This window comes from Somniosus microcephalus, chromosome 11 (assembly GCF_052327205.1).
Source record: "Somniosus microcephalus isolate GS21.2 chromosome 11, FLI_Smic_1.0, whole genome shotgun sequence".
Classification (NCBI taxonomy): Eukaryota; Metazoa; Chordata; class Chondrichthyes; order Squaliformes; family Somniosidae; genus Somniosus; species Somniosus microcephalus.
In genome coordinates this window covers 222,500,032-222,522,898 of record NC_140997.1, presented here as the reverse complement: position 1 = coordinate 222,522,898, position 22,867 = coordinate 222,500,032, and the positions used below count along the sequence as shown (strand labels likewise).

The 22,867-nt window shown below is 46.4% G+C and overlaps 1 protein-coding gene and 1 pseudogene across 4 annotated transcripts in view; one reads left to right on the top strand and one right to left on the bottom strand.

Annotated features, from left to right (window-relative positions):
• Positions 1 to 1,403: 1,403 nt before the first annotated feature.
• On the bottom strand, positions 1,404 to 10,878 carry LOC147111275 (glutathione peroxidase 2-like; annotated as a pseudogene). 3 transcript variants are annotated; one of them, XR_015080079.1, is made up of 4 exons: positions 10,393 to 10,755; positions 8,416 to 8,467; positions 3,163 to 3,544; positions 1,404 to 2,244 (listed from the first exon to the last, which is right to left on the bottom strand). The product of XR_015080079.1 is annotated as a glutathione peroxidase 2-like, transcript variant X2 (transcript). The 3 variants fall into 3 exon arrangements; XR_015080080.1 differs by lacking the exons at positions 8,416 to 8,467; positions 10,393 to 10,755 and adding an exon at positions 10,762 to 10,878; XR_015080078.1 differs by lacking the exon at positions 8,416 to 8,467.
• A 2,032-nt stretch (positions 10,879 to 12,910) lies between these two features.
• Positions 12,911 to 22,867, top strand: part of LOC147111274 (uncharacterized protein C3orf62 homolog) — a 92,124-nt gene continuing 82,167 nt past the window's right edge. The window contains exon 1 of the mRNA XM_086002025.1: positions 12,911 to 13,090. Within this exon, the coding sequence (XP_085858151.1) occupies positions 13,058 to 13,090 (33 nt within the window). The 5' untranslated portion in view covers positions 12,911 to 13,057. The remainder of the gene's footprint in view (positions 13,091 to 22,867) is intronic.

Below are 22,867 nucleotides of genomic sequence, written 5' to 3'. Positions count from 1 at the left end.
CTCGCCCCGCCGCGATCTCCCGAGGCTCGCCCCAAACCCCCCCCCGCGATCTCCCGAGGCTCGCCCCCCCCCCCCCCGCGATCTCCGGAGGCCCGATCTCTGGAGCCCCGCCCCCCGCCCGAGCCGGCTTCAAGAGCAGAGAGACCCCGCCCCCCCGCCCGAGCCCCGGTTGCCTTGGTAACCCTCCTCCGCCTCCCGATCTCTGGGCCTGAGCGGCCGATTGCGTTAACAAAGACCCTCCTCACCTGTCACGGAGTTGAAGTCTCCGAAAGCGGCCACGGTGCCCCGGGCCTCTTCCCCCGCGCATTCAGGATGCGCGGGGAAGAGAGAGACAGACTGGGGGGGGGGGGGGGGGAGGGAAACAGTTAGACGCCGCCGCGCTCCTGCTCCGCGGAGCTCCGTGCCGCCACCGCCGCACCAGCCTTTACTAAGATGGCGGCGGTAGCGGCGCTCGGCTGAGGCCCGCCCCTCCAGCCTTCACAAAGATGGCGGCGATCGGGGGCCGCTTGTTGACTGGGGCCGGGAGGTACCTAGCTCGGGCGTGGGTGCGGAGGAGAGGCCGAGGCTTCGAGGCCTACCTGGAAAAATGGGGAAAGGTAGGAAAATTAATGAGATTAGATAAAAGATTTAGAAAGTAATTAACTTTTTTTAAAAACAATATGTGTTTTAAAAGCAACATTTTTTTTTAAGATGCAGAAAGGGGGAAAAAGAAAGGAAAAGTTTGGAATCAAGATGGCGGCGACTCACCTCGGTTCAGAACGATAAGGCCCGCCCACACACGCACCGATTGGTCGACCGTCAGGTGACCAAAGCGTAGGATTGGTCAATTGTCCCGTCACTCGACCGTAGGAGGGCACGGCCGCACGCGCCAGCAACCCGGCGTACGATTGGTCGACCTCGAGGTCACTCTGTCGCTAATGAGCGGATAATGAGATGCTAATGAGCGGAATGTTGAAGGTTTTTCAGATACCGCGGGCGCAATTTTTGTCCGGCCGAAACGTAAATACGCTTACCATCGTTTTGGAATGGTGAGCTTTCTTTCGACGTAACGCACGCGTAGGTACGCTCTGTAACTTTCGAGCGCAAAGCCGGACAGATGCACACGTGAGGACAGACAGAAAGACAGACAGATAGACAGACAGAAAGAAGTATCCGTTTATATATATAAACTAGATGCTGAGAATAGTTTTCTTAGTGGAATAAAGTTAGCTGAACATGTAGTGTTATTCCCCAGTAATAGAGTTAATACCCTTTACCAGACTGACATTACACAGGATTAGTTGATGCACTAAGACGTAGTAGAAAGATAATGCAAGAAATGAAAGTTGGTGGGAAATCTCACGAAAATCTTCCTGCCAGTTACACATGATGGTCTATGTTTCTATAATAAACTGGAGACACAGTTTTTCATCAAAACAGATTTATTAGAAGAGCCTCCTTTACATTAGATTGTAACGTTAGTTTCTATGTCCAGTTAGACTTTTACAGGCTACATTAAGTACTTTTCAGTAGACCTTTGAAAAAGCACCATCATATAGTAAAATGCCTAACATCAGAAAACTAATTTGGCTCATTCAATAGAGAAATTAGGATCTCACTGACTGAGGAAACTTCTTTAGTGGCATGGACAGATTCTCTGTCTTTTCCATTTACAACAAAAGAAATTCTAAACAGAGAGAACAGACCTATTAGATTAGCACTACAGATTATGTAGTGAATCTAATTTTGCATACATGTGGTGGTTGCTGTATTGCCTTAAAATTTTACAGCTTAAGCTACTCTTGACTAAACCTTTCAAAAAGCACCATCATGTAGTATAATGCCCAACATTGAAAGACAACTACAATTTTTAACATACTAAATTTCAACTTGTACATCTGTAGCATCACCTGGTTATTCATTCTTTTGCAGAAGTGCTTTGATGTCTTCTTCAATGTCAATGGTGAGGAAATTTTTGCTATATCGCCTATATGGCACACCATCCGGCCCAATAAGGAATTTCTCGAAATTCCAGCCGATATCATACCGACGGACTGGCTTCCAGTCTATAAACTTGGGATCACCCATTAAGATGTTGGGATCATCACAAGCTTCAGGCAACTTCTGTTTCAGAAAAGTAAAGACTGGATTCTCTTCTGCGCCATTCACATCAATCTTTTTAGACAAACTGAAATTTGGCTCAAAGCCGTTGCCCGGACGAACGTATTTCAAGGAATTAAGAATCTCCTCATTGTAGATATTTTCCTACAAAATCAATGTAAAGCAAGGTCAAGTATATGGAGTATTGATTTGCAGCTTTTTGTTTTGAACAAGCCACTGGCCCATTTTGTGGAAACACACAGCAGGCCAATCAGCTTCTGTTTCCGATTTGCACCCTTCTTCAGAACTAAAAGGGGACCAACCTGAAACCTCCACTGCCTATTCTCTCCACAGATGCTGATTGACCTGAAGGGTACAAATTAGTTTCTAGATTTAGATCATCTTTTAAAAACCACGAAAGTTACTACAATAATAACAGCGCTTTGAAGTAACCTGTATGTGACATGCTTCGAGATGTTTCCGAAAGATGTGGCAAGGTATTAGATAAATGCAAATATTTCTTTCAAAGTATCAGATTTTGAACTCATTACAACACAGCTGGTCATGGTTTTTGTGTAAGCTTAATTGGTTCCCATAGCACTACTAGGGTTAAAAATGAGCAGAGATCTAATCTTACTACTTTTTAACTCAAATGATAACTAAACAAAACCCTGAATTTATCTAAGGTTAACAATTGTCATTACAAATTAAGATACGATAAATGAAAAAGGAGACTGAAAAGAAACTCCTTAAAATGAAATTGCTGCCTTAAAAATCTGAAATTATATTGCTTTTCTCAAATGCACAACTCAAAAATGTTTGCATTTAAATTGCTATATAAACCATGGTAACATCTTAATGATTCATTTTATCGGAAGTTTATTAATTTACCGTAGTTTGAAAATGTCAAAATGTTACTAAATATAAGTAAATTAATCGGGGCTGCTATAACTTAAGTTATTAGTTTATTTGAAACAGTTTGAGGCTTCCACAAGAGAACACGTCAATTAAAATAAGTGGCCAAATGTTTGGGGGCAAAAGACATCAAAGTACTTTGTTTTTCCTGAAAAATATCAGGTTTACCTGGTAACCAAACTGGTTGCAGGGAAACCCCAGAATGACAAACCCCTGGTTGCCGTAGCGGCTCTGGAGCTCATTCATCTGCTGGTAATCCCTGATAGTCGTGCCTCATAAGGATGCAACGTTTTCAATCAACACCACCTTTCCTTCAAGGTTGTTGAAATCAAAGAATTCACCATTGAGAAGTTCTGCAGACAATTCATAAAATTTTACTCCAGCTTCCGCCATCTTCCTTGCCAGTCTTCTGTAGTGTTGCCTGTGTATCTATTCTTACACACAGATGTCTGTACTGTCCAGGAAGTGGAACCACGTGCCCAATGTCTCAAATCAGTAACAATCCTTCGACTGAAATTTGATCCAAGGAAGGTTACAAAACATCATGGCTCTAAACAAAATATGTAGAGCATAAGTTATACATAAATGTCTTTAAAAATCTCTATAATAAACATCTTACATCTGCATGCACTCCTGCCTAAAAAAACTTGTCCTGTTGTGTTTTTGTCACACTTATGTCAACTTTTTCCCCATTATAAATTTCTATTTACACATTTAAAATGGAAACTGCCTATGTAAATTTGTCATGCTGTAATTACATCCTCTTGCTAGTAGTAATGCTGCAGCGCCTCAATTTTGCAGCTCCCAGCTTCTCAGCCTATATTGCAGAGAAACTCCTATGCTCCAGACAGCTCTATTTCTACTTTAAGGATGGCCGGATAGGCCTCAACACCTGGGAAAGTAGGACTGGCATGCACTCGGCTGCTTTGCCCATTTCTCCTTGAAAGTTGCATATGAGGCCTTAGAACAAGTGTAGGACCCCAATTTACATATTTAAACAGCCTCCACTCTGTTTTGGGTGGTAGTGCTAGGCACCCATTTAAAGGCATGCCTGAAGGTTGATTCAAACAAGGAAATGTGTGTACAAGGTCCCCATCAGATTTACAACTTGCCGATTACCCATTTTTCAGAAGAGAAACAGTTTAAAGTAAACAATAAACAGTTCAAAGACTCTACCCATGACTTTGAAATTGTGATTGAATTATGTCTGCTAGCCCTGGTCCATTATCCCACGCTCTCTAACCCCATTTCACCTGAAGAGTACACATGGTCACGACTCCCCATGTGCAATGCCGCAGAATGCAACTAGTAGTTAAAAATAAATGCATTTCCCTAACAAAGTTAAACCAAAACAAAACATTCATAAACTGGTAAGTAACTGTATCTGGTAGTTGCAAGTCTGTGCTTAATTTGTTCATCTCAGTCAAGATGTACGTTCTAGCCTCGATTGTAACCTAACTCGCCCAGTGGGAGTGAGGTGGGTTTGGGTTGGACATCCATTTTACACCCCATCTGACTTTACTCTCCATTGAAGTCAATGAAAAGTAAAATTGAGCGGAATGTAGATGGACGTTCGACCCAAACCTGCCCCATTCCCACCAGGTGGGTTAGGTTAAAATCGGGGCTACAGTGTTTCAAAACCCCTGGATTAGGCATGGTAAAATCAGCCAAGGTTCTCATTCCTGGTTGCTATCCAGTGACCTCTGCTGGAATTGCAACTGTGTTGATGTCTGATGAGGGAAAAATGGGGCTTGGCCAACATTCTCTGTCAATGCTCACACATAAATAATGACCGCTTAGATGAGATACCAGAGAGCACTGGCAATTGGGGAAGCGTACCTCTCTCGTCAGGCAAATAGTCAATGCCTCCCGAAATAGGAAGAGAAGGGGGAAAACTAAACTTTAAAACATATTTTCACAAGAAATGAAAATAAAATGCCAAGCAAACATATAAGTACAAGTCATAATATATGATTGCTGCATAATCATTATTTGGAGAAAAGAGCCAGTTTCACTCCTCAGATTTTACCAGTGTGGTGAACTTGATATGCCAGGCTCATGCACTTTTTACCACAATCAGCAGGAAAAGTGTGTAGTTTATTTCACTTCTCAGAATTGAGTATGAACCTCCACATGAAATTTTTAATTGGTTGAGGATTTGCAGAATTCTAAAGTTCTTCTGCTTATTGTTTGTTGACATCAGCCACCACCCCAACCCCAAACAGTTATTTTGTTACCGTTAACAACTACAGCAGCTAAACATGTTCTATCAGTGGAAGTTGTTTTTGTTAAGTCGTTACAAGGAAGTAACCTGAACGGGTCCACATAATGCCATAAACCAGAAGAACAAATCTTTTGGTTTCCAATCATAATCTGGTCCGTGGGCTTAGATTACTTAATACCTAATAAAAATCCAGAACTAGTTATACCTTTTAGTTTGCTTGCGAGATGGCTATTTGCATTCTTAGCTTTTAAGTGTGATGGTTCACCAATACATATTACATTCTGCGTTTGACAGACATTAGCATAAACAGCAATAAAATTACCAGCTTGGAACAAAATCAAGATGATTTGATTATAAATTATGGAACTAGTGAAGTAAATATAATTTAAGGTGTTAATTTTTACACTTAATATTGCTTACTTATGAAACAGATTGCCACATAACATGGCAAATACTGACACAGTTGAAGCATTTGCTAACTATTAAGTTAATTGAACAAGGAATTAAACTGGGTGGAGAGAGGAGTGCACAAAAGGTAAATCACAGATCACACAAGTTTTGTTTTTGTCAGCCTACAAGTTCCATTTCCAGTCCCAGGCCTGTCCTCACAAATTTCTATTGTCTTATCATAGCTTTAATTTTGTTCACAGCATGTTTCTTTCACCCATCTGAGGATGACTTCAATCAATACTAGTCCCACTGGTTAGCAAATTGGTAACAAGGAGGCATAAACTCAGGATTTTCATTAAAAGGACAAAGACGAAGGGAAATAGATAAGATTGGAAAAGAAATAATATAAAAGGATTCAGGGAAAGGGCAGGAAACTGGTATTAGAATAGATAGCTCCAGATGAACATGTGGCACTGGCATAGATACGATCCCACTTACCTGCATTCCAAGGAAGATAGTCACTAATTGCTCATTACATAACTGGCAAGCATTTCTTTGGGCTCTCAACAGGGAAACAGATGGTACTGGAAACTCCTCACAAGCGGCATACTGAGCAGCACCAGTCACGATAAAAGGTCTGAGTATATTGCCATCATCCTGACCATAGCATAAACACAAAAATCATATGGTAACGAACAGTGACCCTCCTTCTGCCCCAACGTTGCTGCTACTGTTGATCTATTCAACAACTCCTTTGTTTCTGCCTTCAATATTCTCATGCCCACGAAGTCCGCCAGTCTCCGGTATGATTCCCATCTCTGCTTCCTTCAATTTGAAGCCCACAAAATTGAGCACATAGTATTTGATTGGCCAGGTCATCTGCTGCCACATCTGGTTGGGCTATCTTAAGGAATACGGCATCTCCCTTTATGTCCAAATCCTTACAGTTCTCTGGGATTATCCCGGAAGGTAAGCATAATCCCAAACTACTCTTCTCGTTGACAAACTGCCTCCGCCAACTTCGTTCCTGTACTCCGCCAACATTAGTGGGAGCATCTCTGGGAGTTAACCCTTTGTAAAATAAACCTTTATAAAATCATCAGTAACATAATATAAATTAAACCAAAATCCTTTCTAGGCCAAATAGGTAGAAGTCCCAAATGTTACACCCCCAATGCCACTGAACATCTTAATCTTGGTTTTGTCACCTCTAGACTCTATCTTCCATAGTAATCTCCGATCCTTAACCCACCATAAACTTCAAATTAATGAAAATGCAGCTGCTCTTAACCTGTCCCACACTAATACGATAGCAAAATACTGCAGATGCTGTAAATCCGAAATAACAACAGAAAATGCTGGAAAAACTCAGCAGGTCAGGCAACATCCGTGGAGAGAAATTTGAGTTGACGTTTCGGGTCGAAACCCTTTTTCAAAACTGGAAAGGAAATAAAATAGATCGAAGGCAGGGCTGCGATAGAACAAAAGAAGTAAAAGAGACATTAAAAAGTATTCAAAACCAGACGAGATGGTAATAGGCCAGTGGAGACAAAAGACAGCTGAGATTAGGTGTGAAGTGTACTGGCAGGATAAGAGACAGCTGCCAGGTGGGAAGGGAGAAAAAAAAGGAAAGGGGGGGGGCGGAAAAGGAGGACCCAAAACAAAAAAATCCTGATCCTCACCTTAAAATTCCTAAAAAGCCTTGCTTCAGCCCATCTCTGCAACCTCCTCCAGCCTTGCAGTCTTCCAACTCTCGCTTTTTGTTCACCCTCACTCCCTGCACCCCGCAACGTGAAAGTCTTCATAGGCCTTGGCTTTACTCTAACATTCGCTCCCTAAACCTCTCTGTCTCTCCACATCTATTTTCAGTTTTAAAAGCCTCGCCAAAGCCAATCTTTGACCAAGCTTCCAATCACCTCTCCTAAATCTTGCACCACTGCTCATTGTCCATTCCTTTATATTTTATCAATTTTTTTCTCCTCCAATGTAAAGTGCCTTGGTACATTTTCTATGTTAAAGATGCTACATAAATGCAAATTGTTGTTATTATTGTTATAACAGTTCTTGGGTATTGAATTCAGGACAAGTAGACTCGAGTTGTAGAGCCAGCTTTTTATTTCCAGAAACTCATATTTCCCAGCAGTCTTACAACATTCACATGTGATCTTCAGCTTCGTGGTTGCTTTGTGGTTATGGCCTATATTGTTGCGGCAACACATTTTTTAAGAGTGGTTAAACAGCAGAGTACCCATTGGGACAGACAGCCTGAGCCATTGGTACAGAGAGCCTTAATAATTTGCAGGTCAGTGTTGACTCAGGGAGGTAATTCTAACTTTTATCACCAGTCAAACAATGGACAATAGCAAATCGGCCAGCCATTTTACAGACCACTGATTTTCTTTTCCATTAACTTCAATGGAAAAGACAATCAGGTGGGGTGTAAAACCGGTGGCAATTTGTTATTGCCAGTATCGCATTTGCTGATAAAAGTTAAAATTACTCCGAGGTTGTCAGGCACTATTAGAACATAAGGACATAAGCAATAGGAGCAGGAGTAGGCCAATCGGCCCCTCGAGCCTGCTCCACCATTCAATAAGATCATGGCTGATCTGATCCTAACCTCAAATCTTCTATCACTCTCCATCCCACCCGAACCCATGTGATCTCCCGGGAGAGGCGAAAAACCAGATAAAAAACCCAATGGCCAATTTGGGAGAAAAAATCTGGGAAATTCCTCTCCGACCCATCTAGGCAATCGAAACTCTTCCAGGAGATCACTCTGTCCCTATATTTTCTACAGTACTTACCTTCTGTAAAGGCGATCACCACCCCAGCCAGGAACAGGAATAAAACCATCTCCTGAAATTTAACACAGAATTAGAACACAAGAAGTAGAAGCAGAACCAGGCTACACGGCCCCTGGGCCCGCTCCACTACCCACAGGGCCATGACCATTCCGAACCTAGACTCATGTCCAATTTCCTGCCCGCTCCCCGTAACCCTTAATTCCCTTTACTTCTAGGAAACTCTATTTCTGTTTTAAATTTATTTAATGACATTAAATTTATTAGGAAGAAGAAAAGTGGCTACATGAAAGGCTAAAGTAATTGAGCATCTTATTGAGAAAAAAAAATACAAAATTACAATTTTGGATCAAGTGTGGGTAATTTTAACTAAGGACGATGGTGTAAAATGGGCAATGTCAAATTTGCCACCCATTTACACCACAGCCAATTTTCTTTTCCATCTAACTCAATAGAAGTGAAAATCGGGCGTTGTGTATAATGGGCGCCCATTTTACACTGTTGCCCAAAGTTAAAATTACCCCACTATGTTGTACTGAACAGAACTACTGGTAAATCGAGTTACCAATTGGAATCCCAGCTTCACTTGCCATTTGTACTTATGCACTGATGGATGATAGATTAATTATATTTAAGCATTTATCTTTTTTCTTGATATTGCAATATTTTCACATATTTCTACACATTATGAACATCTGTGTTGAACAATTAAAACACAGTTCCTGATTTACTGACATTCTTGGCCTCACTGACTTCTCTGTCTCAAATGAAACTTCCACATCCCCTCCATTGCTAAAGCTACCTCTAAGAAGAATGGTTTTATCTTTCATAACTACTGTTGCTACACCCGGAGGGGAGGCTTTTCTACCGCCTCTCTCACACGCAAGGTCAAGCTATAAGAAAATGCTTGTCCTGGGACAGATGCTCTCTCAGCTCTAGTCACCAACTTTTCTTTCACCAAAATTAGAAAATGCTGGAAACTCGCAGCAGGTCAGTTCGCACCTGTGAATGGAGCAGTTAAGTTTTCAGGAGTGGGCCCTTCCTCGGCTCTCTCTGACGGACCTGCTGAGTGTTTCCAGCATTTTCAATTTGTTTCAGATTTCCAGCATCTGCATTTTTTTGGGCTTTTCTTTCTCGGTTACCATGTGTCTCTTTCATCACGTCAGCCTTAATTTTCTTGCTCTTCTTTAATCCATGCTACTAATGAATTTTCCTCTCAAGGTCCTTCCAAGTTGCTAAAGACTCTTGCTCCTCTGATCCTGTTGAAATTGAGGCTGTGGTAGTCTCAGCTGTGGCTCAGTGGGTAGCACTCTCGCCTCTGAGTCAGAAGGTTGTGGGTTCACTTGAGCACAAAAATCTAGGCTGATGCTCCAGTGCGGTACTGAGGGAGTGCTGCACTATCAGATGTGCCATCTTTCAGATGAGATGTTAAACTGAGGCCCCGGGCGTCTGCCCTCTCAGGCGGGCGCAAAAGATCCCATGGCAATATTTCGAAGAAGACAGGGGAGTTATCCCCGGTGTCCTAGCCAATATTTATCCCTCAATCAACATCACTATAAAACAGATTATCTGGTCATTATTACATTGCAGTTTGTGCACAAATTGGCTGCTGCATTTCCTACATGACTACACTTCAAAAAGTATAAAGCACTTTGGGAGGTTGGGTGAGGTGGTTGTGAAAGGTGCTGTCTAAATGCAAGTCTTTCTTTCCTAACCTAACTCATCCTTTCCTAGGACCTCTTCAGACTTCTCTTCATCCTACAATCTAAAGGCTTCTCTAAAAGCACAACTCGAGGCATTTTTGTATTAAAACTTGGAAATGCTCAGGCAACATCTGTGTGGAGAGAGAAACAGCGTTAAACGTCTCAGGTTGACGACCTTTCATCATTGAGTTATTCTTTCCAGCCTTGTTGGGCTTTATCGACTTTAATGTCTCTCAACAATTTAATTTTTTTTTAAATGATAATTAAATAAACTCACCCATCCCTTGTGTTTCCTCCCCTCGCGGATTGATGAACACTCCAGCGCTGTGGGAAAGACTGGCACCGGCGGCCGCCTCAGAAAGTTCAAATGAAATGTCCCGGTTACCGATTCCACGTTGAGGTGTTTTTTATTTAAATTCTTTTCCCCCTCCCACACATGTCGGTGAGGAAGAAAGCTCGCTATTATATGGGAATGATTTCCCGTCCCTTCGCACTTTCTCGCCGGTTAACGACGCTGGGCGCGCGTTACCCGCCGGCCATTAACTCACTCGACGCCGCCGTTGAACGCGTTACCCGCCGGCCATTAACTCACTCGACGCCGCCGTTGAACGCGAGCACGGTGGCCGTTAACCGTTAACTCACTCACCCCGCGAGCCGTTAACCGTTAACTCACTCGCCGCCGCCGTTGAACGCGAGCCCGCCGGCCATTAACTCACTCGCCGCCGCCGTTGAACGCGAGCCCGCCGGCCATTAACTCACTCGCCGCCGCTCGCGCCAGATCCCAATAAACGCGCGTGCGGTCGCGAGCTTCAACCGCTCGAGCGATTTCATCGTCTAAAAAAAAGGGGGCCGGTGAGTAACGGGCAAACAAACCCCACACTGTCACTACCTGAGGCAGTCAAAACTAAAAAAAAATAATGTTTATTATTATAACATTTGTATTTATATTAAATACTTCCCCCCCCCCCCCCCCGCGAGAATGGGCACTTTTTCCCCATGAAAACGTGAGCCTTCATACCTTGTGCTGTCAGCCCCGACTCATTGGCCAATCCCTGAGTCAACATTAAAAAAAATCAAAGTATCTGGTCATTATCACATTGCTGTTTGTGGGAGCTTGCTGTGCGCAAATTGGCTGCCGTGTTTGCTACATCACAACAGTGACTACACTTGGAAAAAGTACTTCCAAGGATAAGTGGTAAGCCATTTAGGACAGAGATGAGGAGGAATTTCTTCACCCAGAGAGTGGTGATCCTGTGGAATTCTCTACCACAGAAGACAGTTGAGGCCAATTCATTAAATATATTCAAGAAGGAGTTGGATATATTTCTTAAGGCTAAAGGGATCAAGAGATATGGGGAGAAGGCAGGGACAGGGTACTGAATTTGGATGATCAGCCATGATCTCACTGAATGGCGGAGTAGGCTCGAGGGGCCAAATGGCCTACTCCTGCTCCTATCTTCTATGTTTCTATATGTTTCATTGGCTGTAAAGGGCTTTGGGATGTCCTGAGGTCATGAAAGGCGCTATAGAAATGCAAGTTTTTTTTGTGTGCTCGCGGTAATGTTTAAATCAACATCGACTCTTAAGTATAAATGGTTTGAATGTAGTTTGGTGGCTCTAATTCCTTACAATCCGTATGCACGCGGTTCCCAAAAATTCCACATGGCCAATTGTGCTGGATTTTCAGCCAATGAATCAGGATTTGTGCCGCCAATGCTGCGCAAAGCTGAATCAGCAATACTGTGCAACGTCAACTTATTTAAATATTCATTGGTGGCACTCTGTCAAATCCAATGCAAAACGGTATTGTTATTGTGTTTGGGAATTAGATTGCAACCTTTCAAATGCCAAGTCTGGCTGAAGATTGCAGCAACAGTTGGGGGGGGGGAGGGTGCAACAGATGAGTAGGTAAGTGTTTGGGTCACTGAGTTCACTGTGACATAGCTGTTCCTGTGATTTTGACTCCCTTTTCAAGAATGCCTTCTACTGGAAGATCTGGCACAGGCAACCAAAGAAGGGACAAGGATATTGGAAAGAGGAGCAAAAGAAGAGCACACAATTTCAATGAGAGCCACTTCCAACCCTTCCTTGCCGAGATTCAGCAGAGAAAGACTGCTGGGTTTCCATGGGAAGAATCTGCAAAAGAAAAATGTGTTTCATGCCACGTGGAGGGAGTTGGCACTGGCATTGAGTGCCAGCTCTCACCCCAGATCTGCAGATCAGTACTAGGAAAAGTTCAATGAGGTTTCCATTGTTGGAAAAAAAAACTGTTTTCACTGGCTGGAGGGTTGGTAACCAGAGGACACAGATTTAAGATAATTGGCAAAAAAAACAGTTGGGAGATGAGAATTTTTTTACACGCCTAGTTGTGATCTGGAATGCACGGCCTGAAAGGGTGGTGGAAGCAGATTCTTTCAAAAGGGATTTGGATCATATGCTTGAAAAGGAAAAATCTGCAGGGCTGTGGGGAAAGAGCAGGGGAGTGGGACTAACTGGATAGCTCTTTCAAAGAGCCGGCACAGGCACGATAGGCCTCCTGTGCTGTATGATTCTATGTGACGAGGGCAGACGAAGTAACACATTGGCCACTCTCCCTTTTCTTCCTTGGGCACCAGCACACTCATCACCTTCTAAAATGGAGTTGTACAAATAATGCTTCACACTGCATTTGCCATCTCACCAAACAGCAATTACTTGCATGCAGAACCTTAAAACCTCTTACACATTAACAGGGAGATACCACTGGATCTCACATTATCTGTCTGATGCCATCTGGAAGATGGCCCTCATCTTAGCCTTTACCTCATTCTTGTTGCAGGAGAAACGTATGCATAGTGCTCATGAGAGGCAGGACACAGGAGGGGACACCCCCACATAATTCATCCCCGACGAGAAGCAGGCCATGGAGCTGCTGGGGAGGTTCTCTGCTCTAACTGTGGGAGATGGCGAGGTTGGTAGCACAGTGCTGGTACCAGGTTAGTGGGTGTACATCTACGCAATCACTGTGCGAAGCATCACACAGTCACAAGCTTCCACAACTTTATCTACTTAATCCCCAGGGGGTTATGCTCACCCATTTTTAAAATTCATTCTCGGGATGTGGGTGTCGCTTGAAAGGCTGGCATTTATTGCCCATCCCTAGTTGCCCTGAGAAGTTGGTGGTGGATCTTCTTGAACCGCTGATAGCGGGAGTCACCTCCGCAGGAACGTCCATGTCCAAGCCTTTTTGGATGGAAAGTCGTGCAGGGCACAGCAAGCAGCAACTATGTATAACACATAAACTGGAGCATATTGCAGAGATCCTCTTGACCTGTCAAGGCAGTGAAGCATTCCTTAAGATCCCAAGGGTCCTCTCAAAGATGACTCTCATTGATGCATGTGCTTTGTTGTAGTACTCTACTGCTGTTATTCTTGCAACTCGTAAGAGGAGTCCTTATGCATGGGAACAGTGAATATGTCTTGTTACTCACAAACCATCCATTGACGTTATTTTCTTTCTTGAGAGCTCAGGGTGGGGGGTGCAAATTCCAAAGGATGACTGCTTTATGGCAACTTCCAGCAAATTTCATGCTGAAGCGCAGGATTCGTTGCATTTTGTCACACACAGTCTGGACATTGAGGGAGTTGACTGTGGGAGCTCACAAAGCAACATGGATGTCATCTAATGCAATCTGGACTGTGGGACAGTTAGCAAACCCAAAAAACAGATGGCCCTATCTCGCTAATGCCTTGCTGTCATGCCAAACAGGATGAATTTGGAGGTAGGTAATAACTTGTGGGCCATCCTTCTTAAATACTATCTCTTTCTCCATTCCTCCATTCTCTCCTACTGCTCCTACTCCTCCATCTTAAAGACATATTAGGGTATGCCCATTGGGAATCCCAAACCTGCTCCTGAGAAGCTCTCTCTTTGGGGGCAGGGGTGGAATTATTTCCCGGTCGTCCAGTTCCGCAGACAGTCAGAAGCAGGTCCAATGCTGTCCAGACTCAAAACAAAAAAATCGCTCCAAAGTGTCATTTCCAGCTGCAGTAACCACTACTTAAACGTTCAGCAGTCTTCAGGTTCAAAAGTTCCTCAGTTCCACCAGTCTCAGCTGATCCTGACAATAGGTACGCTTTATATTTCCCATTCTATTTTCCCCCTAGTGTATGTGAGTGTAACTTCCGGAAAGGTAAGGTTTCCTTTTTTAATAAACAATCATGTGGAGCCAGGAGAAGCCTGGCGCCACAGCACTCCTGAGGACCGCTGCTGGCTGTAATGATCAGTAACATGTCATTCTAGAATGGTACACTAGGTGGAGCTGTATGTATATAAGAGTGGGCTACCAATGATGCACTAGGCTACCCACAAGGCAGTAGTCAAGATGGATGCTGTACAGAAGTCCACATGACTGAATAAAGTGACTAGCTCAAGCTAGCTGTTCATAATGAAAACGTCTAGTTATTTATGAACATAACATGGTACCAGGAGTGGTAAAATCTGCTGAATATTGTGAAACGCGACATGGAGACTTTGAAGCCACTGGAGGATTTGAAACTCACGGGGAATGTCGACTGCAATTGGCGGACTTTCAAACAACAATTCGAACTCTACATTGCTGCCATCGGGTTCGGTACGAAGCCAGACGCAAAGAAAATAGCATTGCTGCTCACGGTTGCAGGCCCACAGGCGATAGAAGTATTTAATACATTTGTATTTGATCAAGATGAGAACAGAGAAAAAATGGACGATGTGCTAAAGAAGTTTGATACACATTGTTCTCCCAAAAAGAATGAGACCTATGAGAGGTACGTGTTCCGTTCATGGACACAGCAGCAAAATGAGACTTTTGATAGCTTTGTGACCGATCTGAAACTGAAAGCACAGACATGTAATTTCTCTGAACTGAAATCATCCATGATTCGTGCCCAGATTGTGTTTGGTATTCATGATAAAAAGGTCAGGGAACGTTTGTTGAGAGAAACCGAACTAACATTGGAGGATGCTGTGAAAATATGCCATGCCAGTGAGCTAGCTTGGCAGCACGCAAAGACTTTCAATGAAATTAATAATAATGCGACTGTAGTAAGTGATAGTGCTGCTGTCGGTGCTGTGTCCTACAAGGGGAAGAAACGTGGGCAGAACAGAAATGCAAAGCAATCGGAGGATGGCACTTTCAATTGTAAACGCTGTGGTTACCAGCACCAGTCAAGACAATGCCCAGCGTTTGGGAAAATGTGCACAAAATGTAATGGAAAGAATCACTTTGCCAAACAATGCTTTTCAAAAGTAAAAACAAAGAAAGGGCAACAAGTCAATGTGACTGAGGACACTGATTTAAGTGAGACATTTTTTGTAGGAATGGTGTCATGTGACAATATCGGAAAGGATACAGAAAATGTGCAGCCCTCAGGAATGGACAATGCTGAACATAAAGTTAATGCAGTAAAAGAGGACAAATGGATGATGTCATTGCAGGTAAATGGAGCATTAGTTACATTGAAACTAGACACTGGGGCAAAAGCAAACTTAATCAGTATGAGTGACATTAAAAATATGAAAGAAAAGCCCAAAATACAGAAAAAGTCAGTACTACTGAAGAACTATAATGGACAGAAAATAGATAGCTTAGGTGTATGCAGACTTAAAGTGACAGTCAAAGACAAAGTGCATCATCTCATGTTTTCTGTTGTGGCTGAAGGACTTGATTCACTACTAGGTGACAAAGCTTGTGAGGACTTAGAACTGGTCAAGAGAGTCTACCATATAAACTGTGCCATAAGCAGAACAGATGACTCGGTGGATTCTGTAGTGAGTAATTTCCAGGATGTGTTCAAAGGATTTGGAGTTCTACCATTCACTTACAAGATCCAGCTAAAGGAGGATGCTCAGCCAGTGGTACATGCTCCACGGAGAGTTCCAGCACCCCTGCGTGACCGGCTCAAGAAAGAACTGGACAGAATGATCACACTAGGAGTCATCAGGAAAGTCGAAGAGCCAACAGACTGGGTTAACTCCATGGTATGTGTAAAGAAAAAGAACAATGATCTAAGAGTATGCATGGATCCAAAGGACTTAAATGCAAACATAAAACGTGAACACTACCAGATTCCCAAGCGAGAAGAAATCACCAGTGAAATGTCAGGTGCCAGATACTTCACAAAGCTCGATGCCTCACAAGGATTTTGGCAACTAAAACTGGATGAAGAGAGCACCAAATACTGTACCTTCAACACACCATTTGGCAGGCATTGTTTCCTCAGAATGCCCTTCGGGATAATATCTGCATCTGAAATCTTTCTTAGAGTGATGGAACACATAATTGAAGGTCTGGAAGGAGTTCGAGTCTATGTTGATGACATCATCATCTGGGGCTCCACACTGAAAGAACACAATGAGAGACTGACTAAAGTGCTACAGAGCATATGCCGGAATGGACTGAAGCTCAACAAAGCCAAGTGTCAGTTTGGCATCCAGGAAGTCACTTTCCTAGGAGATAATCTATCTGGTAAAGGAATAGAGCCAGATATGGAAAAAGTAAACACCATACTCAACATGCCCCGACCCACTGACAAAAAAGGAGTGCTACTCATCATGGGGATGATAACCTTCATTGGAAAGTTCATTCCTAACTTGTCAGCCAAGACAGCCTGTCTGCAAGACCTGCTACATAAAACAAATGAGTTCGCATGGACAGAAAGACATGAACAAGAGTGGATGAACCTCAAAACAGTGCTGACAACCACACCTGTACTCACCTTCTTTGACCCAACAAAGAGAATCAAAGTGTCAACGGATGCATCAAAAGATGGCCTAGGCGCGGTCTTGCTACAAGCAGAGGGTGAAGATTGGAAGCCTGTTGCCTATGCCTCCAGGTCTATGACTGATTCTGAGTGTCGATACGCCCAGATTGAAAAGGAATGTCTAGGCTTGGTAGCTGGACTAGAAAAGTTCCATGGCTACATATATGGACTTCCCACCTTCACAGTTGAGACAGACCACTGCCCACTGGTTGCCATCATAAAAAAAAATCTGAATGAGATGTCTCCAAGGATTCAACGACTCATGATGAAGCTGCAAAGATATGACTTTGAACTGATCTACACACCAGGCAAATACATAGTGTTAGCAGATGCACTATCCCGAGCACCCACAATGAGTCATGTGAGCTCTACTGAAGAAGACGTGGATGTTCATGTGAGTATGGTCACTGCTGCGCTGCCCGTGTCAGACACAAAATCAAAGCAAATAGCAGAAGAAACAGTAAAAGATACAGTGTTACAAACAGTAATAGAGAACATTCATCATGGTTGGCCAAAAGGTTCCTGTCCAAAGTACTATCACATCAGGTCAGAGTTAAGTGTCGCAAGTGGACTATTACTAAAACAGAACAGAATAGTCATTCCACAGGCTCTACGTCAAGACATGCTCAAAAGGATTCATGAGGGACACCTCGGAATTGAAAAATGCAAAAGGAGAGCAAGAGACACTGGCCTAGAAATTCAGTTCGGACGCTATTGCGGCGCTAAAGTCGGGCGCTCGGCAAATTTAGCGGCCGCTGGAAAGTGCAGGCGACCTCGCCGAAATTCAGTAGATTTGGCCAACTTTTTGGCCGAGCGCTGCAATAGGCGTTGGAACCCTGTGTTCAGGCGCTAATCCGGCGATGCGGCCTGATAACGCCGATTCCGGGCGCAGCGCAGGTGCGATCATGTGGTGAGTGTCAGCAGACACCCTGACGCCGGCCAGCTCTTAAAGGGGGAAGGGTCAACTTTGACTGCAGCCACGCCCTGCATGCTGTAGCCCTGCAACTAGGCCTCAGGACTGGTTGTGTCCCAAATCAACGCCTGGAGGTAATGGAGAGGGCCCGTGAAAGAGCCCAGCGGTTCTCTGACCATGCGCTGGGTGTGCTCCTTCATGGGGTACGCAAGAGAAGACGGGTCGTGTGCCCGGCTAGTGGCAGGAAGGCTCCCAGGAGCAAGTTCAGGGAGGCCTGGACCAAAATTGCCCGGAGGGTCTCCTCCAACTCCGATGTTCCCAGGAGTGCGGACCAGTGCCGCAAGAAATACAATGACCTATGTCGGCTGGTCAAGGTGAGTACCCTTTCCAGTGTCCCCCTCATCCTTGCATGTGCACCTCCTATTAGGGCCAAAGGGACATCAAAGGTCTAATGCCCAGCCCTCCTCCCGCTGCAATGGCACTTGCATGTTAATCAATAGCTCTTTCTGCACTTATCACACTGTCCAAGCTATTCCACCATGGGAGGCCTCACACACAGCAACAGGGCACCACACTGTCCAAGCTATTCCACCATGGGAGGCCTCACACACAGCAACAGGGCACCACACTGTCCAAGCTATTCCACCATGGGAGGCCTCACACACAGCAACAGGGCACCGCACTGTCCAAGCTATTCCACCATGGGAGGACTCACACACACCAACGGGGCACCACACTGTACTTAGACGCCCTCCTTTCTCTTGCAGGCCAAGCTGGCGAGGAATGCCAGGAGCCTGCGTGTCACTGGTGGAGGCCCTCGCGATTACCAGGAGCTAACGGTTCTGGAAGAGAGGGTGGCCCGACTCCTGCATCACCCGGTGACTGGGCCTGTGGCGCTCGGCGACGCAGACCCTATACTGGAACCCACTGGTAAGGACAGGACCGGGTGCACCTCTCTCCTTGCCCTCGCGCATCAGATCTACATCCTTCCCCACTGGCTGAAAAATGCGCATAATGCACCAGTGCGGCCTCCCTCGCTGTCGGCCTGTCCTCACTCTAAAGCTACACTTGTGCCTTCCTGCTTTCAGCTGGTGAGGAGGAGGTGCTCCCTGAAGCCCACACAGCCAGGCCCTCGGAGGAGGAGGACGTCGAGGAGCAGCAGGAAGGCGCCACCTCGGGGGAACCCTCCTCCGCCCCAGGAGATGGCAATGAAGGGGAGACGTCTGGCGTGCCGGAGAGCCAGGGGGAGGCGGGGGAGGGGAGCCCCGAACCTGGTCCCAGTGGCATGGACGCACGCGGCAAGGCTCCGGCGGCACGCCAGCCTTCTGCCCAGAGGGGGGAGGCGGTGGAGGGGAGGGCAGAACCTGGTCCCAGTGGCGTGGCCGCACGCGGCAAGGCTCCGGCGGCACGCCAGCCTTCTGCCCAGAGGGGGGAGGCGCCCTCCAGTCTGGACTCGGACGTCGCCCAGGAGGTGCGCCTCCTGGACGAGATGTCGGCGGCGTCGGAGCGGCGGCACGTCGAATTCATGGAGGTGGTGGCACAGATGCCTCACGCCATCGAAAGCCTCGCACAAAGTGTGGTGGCTTTCGGCCAATCCCAGGCCAGGGGGCTGGAGCAAATCGCAGCAGCACACGCCAGGGGGGTGGAGCTCCTTGTGGCAGCGCATGAGAGGGGGGTGCAACAACTCGAGGCAGCGCAGCATGCCAGTCGCCAGCTGAGAGGTGCTGGGCAGACAATGGCACTGCAGATGCGGGCACATGCCGGCGCAGTTGGGGCACTGACTTCTGCCACCCTCGCACTGGCGTGGAGGCGTCGCCAGGCCAGCCGCCGCCCTGCTGCCGCACACCGGTCTGGCGACCAACAGTTTGGCGCGCTTGCTCACCGGCCAGGCCGCCCGAGTGCACGTGTGTCTGGCGAGCAGCGCGCGCCTGGCATCACCCACCTTGTCCCCATTGGTGCAGGCGAGCCTGCCACTCCCCCAGCCAGGGTGCAAGGAGCTGCTGCAGGCAGTGAAGAGGGCCGCCCACAGCTGCAGCAGCCACCAGCCGGCCCCTCCCGGGCCCGCCCTCGTGTAGGCCGACCCCCAAGGGCATCTGGCGAGACGCCTTGTCGCCCTGAAGATCCTTCCCCCAGCCTCGCCACAGCCTCATGGCCCAGCTTGAGGCGCAGCAGCAGGATGGGCCGGGGCAAAAGACGGCTGTCGACGGACTCGCCCTCTCGCCACACCGAATAGAGTGTGGTGAGCGAGGGTTTGGGTGATGCGGGGGCTTCTGTTCTGGAGGGCATTATGTTGTTTGGTTTTATGGGGGTGTTTGTGTTGTGGGGGGGGCTTGTTTTTGTTAGGCCAGTGAGGAAGGCCATTTGGATGTTAATGTTTTGTTAGTCCTCCCCAGGTTTTGGGAGTGACAGAAGTTTATGACTGTTTTTTGGGGGTCTTCTCTGTTTTGCTCTTCCATGTGGGAAGGGCCCTGAGTTTTTGAAATAAAGATGTTTATTTATTCACCATGTGCAGGTGTCATGTTTCAAGTGGTTGTTGGGCTAACCGGCTGAGGGCTTGCGGAGCGGCTGCCTTCAGCTGCGTTCAGTGGCCCAGGCCATTCCCTGACAGGGGGCCTAGAAGTGTCGAGCAATAAGCCCCCGGCGGACGGCCCTTGGACCTTGTCGCTCCCTCCTGGCCTGGTGCTCCTCCTCCTCAGGGTCCTCCTGCTCGTCCTCCTGAGGTGGTGGGGCAATGTCAGGTGGCAGTGCCTGAGTCCTGCGGATAGCCAGGTTGTGGAGCATGCAGCACACCATGACGAACTGGGAGACTCTATCCGGCGAATACTGAAGAGACCCGCCCGAACGATCCAGGCAACGGAACCGTTGCTTGAGGACGCCTATCGTTTGCTCTATTAGGTTCCTTGTGGCTTGATGGCTTTCGTTGTATGCCAGCTCCGCTGGGGTCCTGGGCGCGCGGAGCGGGGTCATGAGCCATGTGCACAAAGGGTAGCCCTTGTCCCCGATAAGCCATCCCCTTGGTGGAGGCTGTGCCTGGAACATGTCAGCCACAGTAGTCTGGCGCAAGATAAAGGCATCGTGGCTGCTTCCTGGGAAGCGGGCATTGACAGCTAGGATGCGCTGCCTGTGGTCACACACCAGCTGCACATTTAGGGAATGGTAGCCCTTCCGGTTGCGGTATTGCTCGGCATTGTGGATAGGTGCCCGCATAGCCACATGCGTGCAGTCAATGGCGCCCTGCACCATGGGGAAGGCCGCGATCCTGGCAAATCCGACTGCACGCTGCTCCTGCTTGTGTTGGGTCATGGGGAAGGAGATGAATTGGTGCCTCCTCGCGAAAAGTGCTTCGGTGACCTGTCGGATGCAGCGATGCGCGGCGAACTGGGAGATGTTCGCAATGTCCCCAGCAGCGGCTTGGAAGGAGCCGCTTGCATAAAAGCTGAGAGCCACCGTGACCTTCACTTCCACCGAGAGAGACGTTCTGGACATGAGCTGTGGCTGCAAATCTGCGTGAAGCAGCTGGCAGATCTCTCCAACCACCTCCCTTCTGAAGCGCAGCCTCTTAACACAATGCGCCGCAGTCATGGTGAGATATGAGACCTGCTCCCGGTATTGCCTGACTGGGTAAGGCCTACGTTGGCGACGCCTAATGGCCCCTCTGCGTCTAGGCATGCCTGGCCCTCTCTCAAAGCGTCTGCGAGCCCTTCGCACAAAATGTAGCAACTGAGGGTTGGCCCCCCATGCAGCCCCCATTACAAAGTTCCAAACAGCAAAATCACAAGGATGCAAATGTCAAAGCACTGGCTAGAAGCCAAAAATACCTCTCCTATGGTGTCCGAAATCAGTAATCTCTGTGCCTTGCTCTCTGTGCAGAAATCCAAAGCAGTAAAGTCATTGCAGCGAAATGGCTGGCTTTTATGGGTGAGTGGATGTGCCCTTTAATTAGCACTCCCCGAATCCCACAGGGCCTCTGTTGAGTTCCATTTCACAGTTCTTAGCAGCACCACGCCCACATCGGCCGGGCGCCACTGAATTTCCGGTTTGGGGCGCACAAACGGCGTTGCACGACGAAATGACATCATAAGATGCGCGCGCAGCTGAGCGGGCACTAACACTTTGCGCCGGCGCTAAATCCCAGCTGAATTTCGGCGTAGGCGCAGATCCGGCGGTGCCCGGGCGCTAAGTGGCTAGCGCCGGAAATCTGGCGCTAACGGCTGGCGCAAACAGCTGAATTTCTAGGCCACTGTTTATTGGCCTGGCATAAATAAGGACATTGAGAACATGATAGACATATGTGAGACATGTCAGAAACACCAAAACAAACAAGCAAAGGAACCAATGATAGTAGCTGACTTACCAACAGCACCATGGCAAAAGGTTGGTATGGACTGTGGTAAACCGCTTGTGATAAAAATGATAACATCCGGGAAGTTATGTCATCACTTCCTGTGAACTATGAACTATGAACTATGAACTGTGTACATACCTCACTTCCTGTCATATGTCACTTCCTGTTGGACTGGTATAAATACTGGTCTGTTCAGTATTGTAAGAGGCTTCTACCAGAGGCATGGTAAAGACCTCTCTTGTGTATATAGTGTGTTTATAAGTTACTTAAAGCTTACTTTAAAGTTACTTGATGGTAAGTCTCCTTTTTCTTACATCAATTTAAGTAACTTAGTATTTACACTGACAAATACTAGACCTTCAGACAAACTCGGAAGTTAAGGATCCAGGGAACCACCCATCATGGAGAAAATCCTTAGACCTATTCGTCTGGACTTGGACCCGAATACACCAGCAGCTGGCAGGGTATGGAAGCATTGGTATCGTACTTTTGAGAATTTTCTGGATGAATGTAAAGCGGATGCTCCTGCTAAATTGAAGATACTTGTCAATTATGTGACCCCAAAAGTGTTCGAATATGTTGATGACTGGGATAGTTACGAAGAGGTGATTCGGGCACTTAAGAAACTGTATGCGAAGACCCCAAATGAGGTCTATGCTAGACATCTACTGGCCACAGCCCGACAAGGGCCAGGGGAATCAATTGACGAAT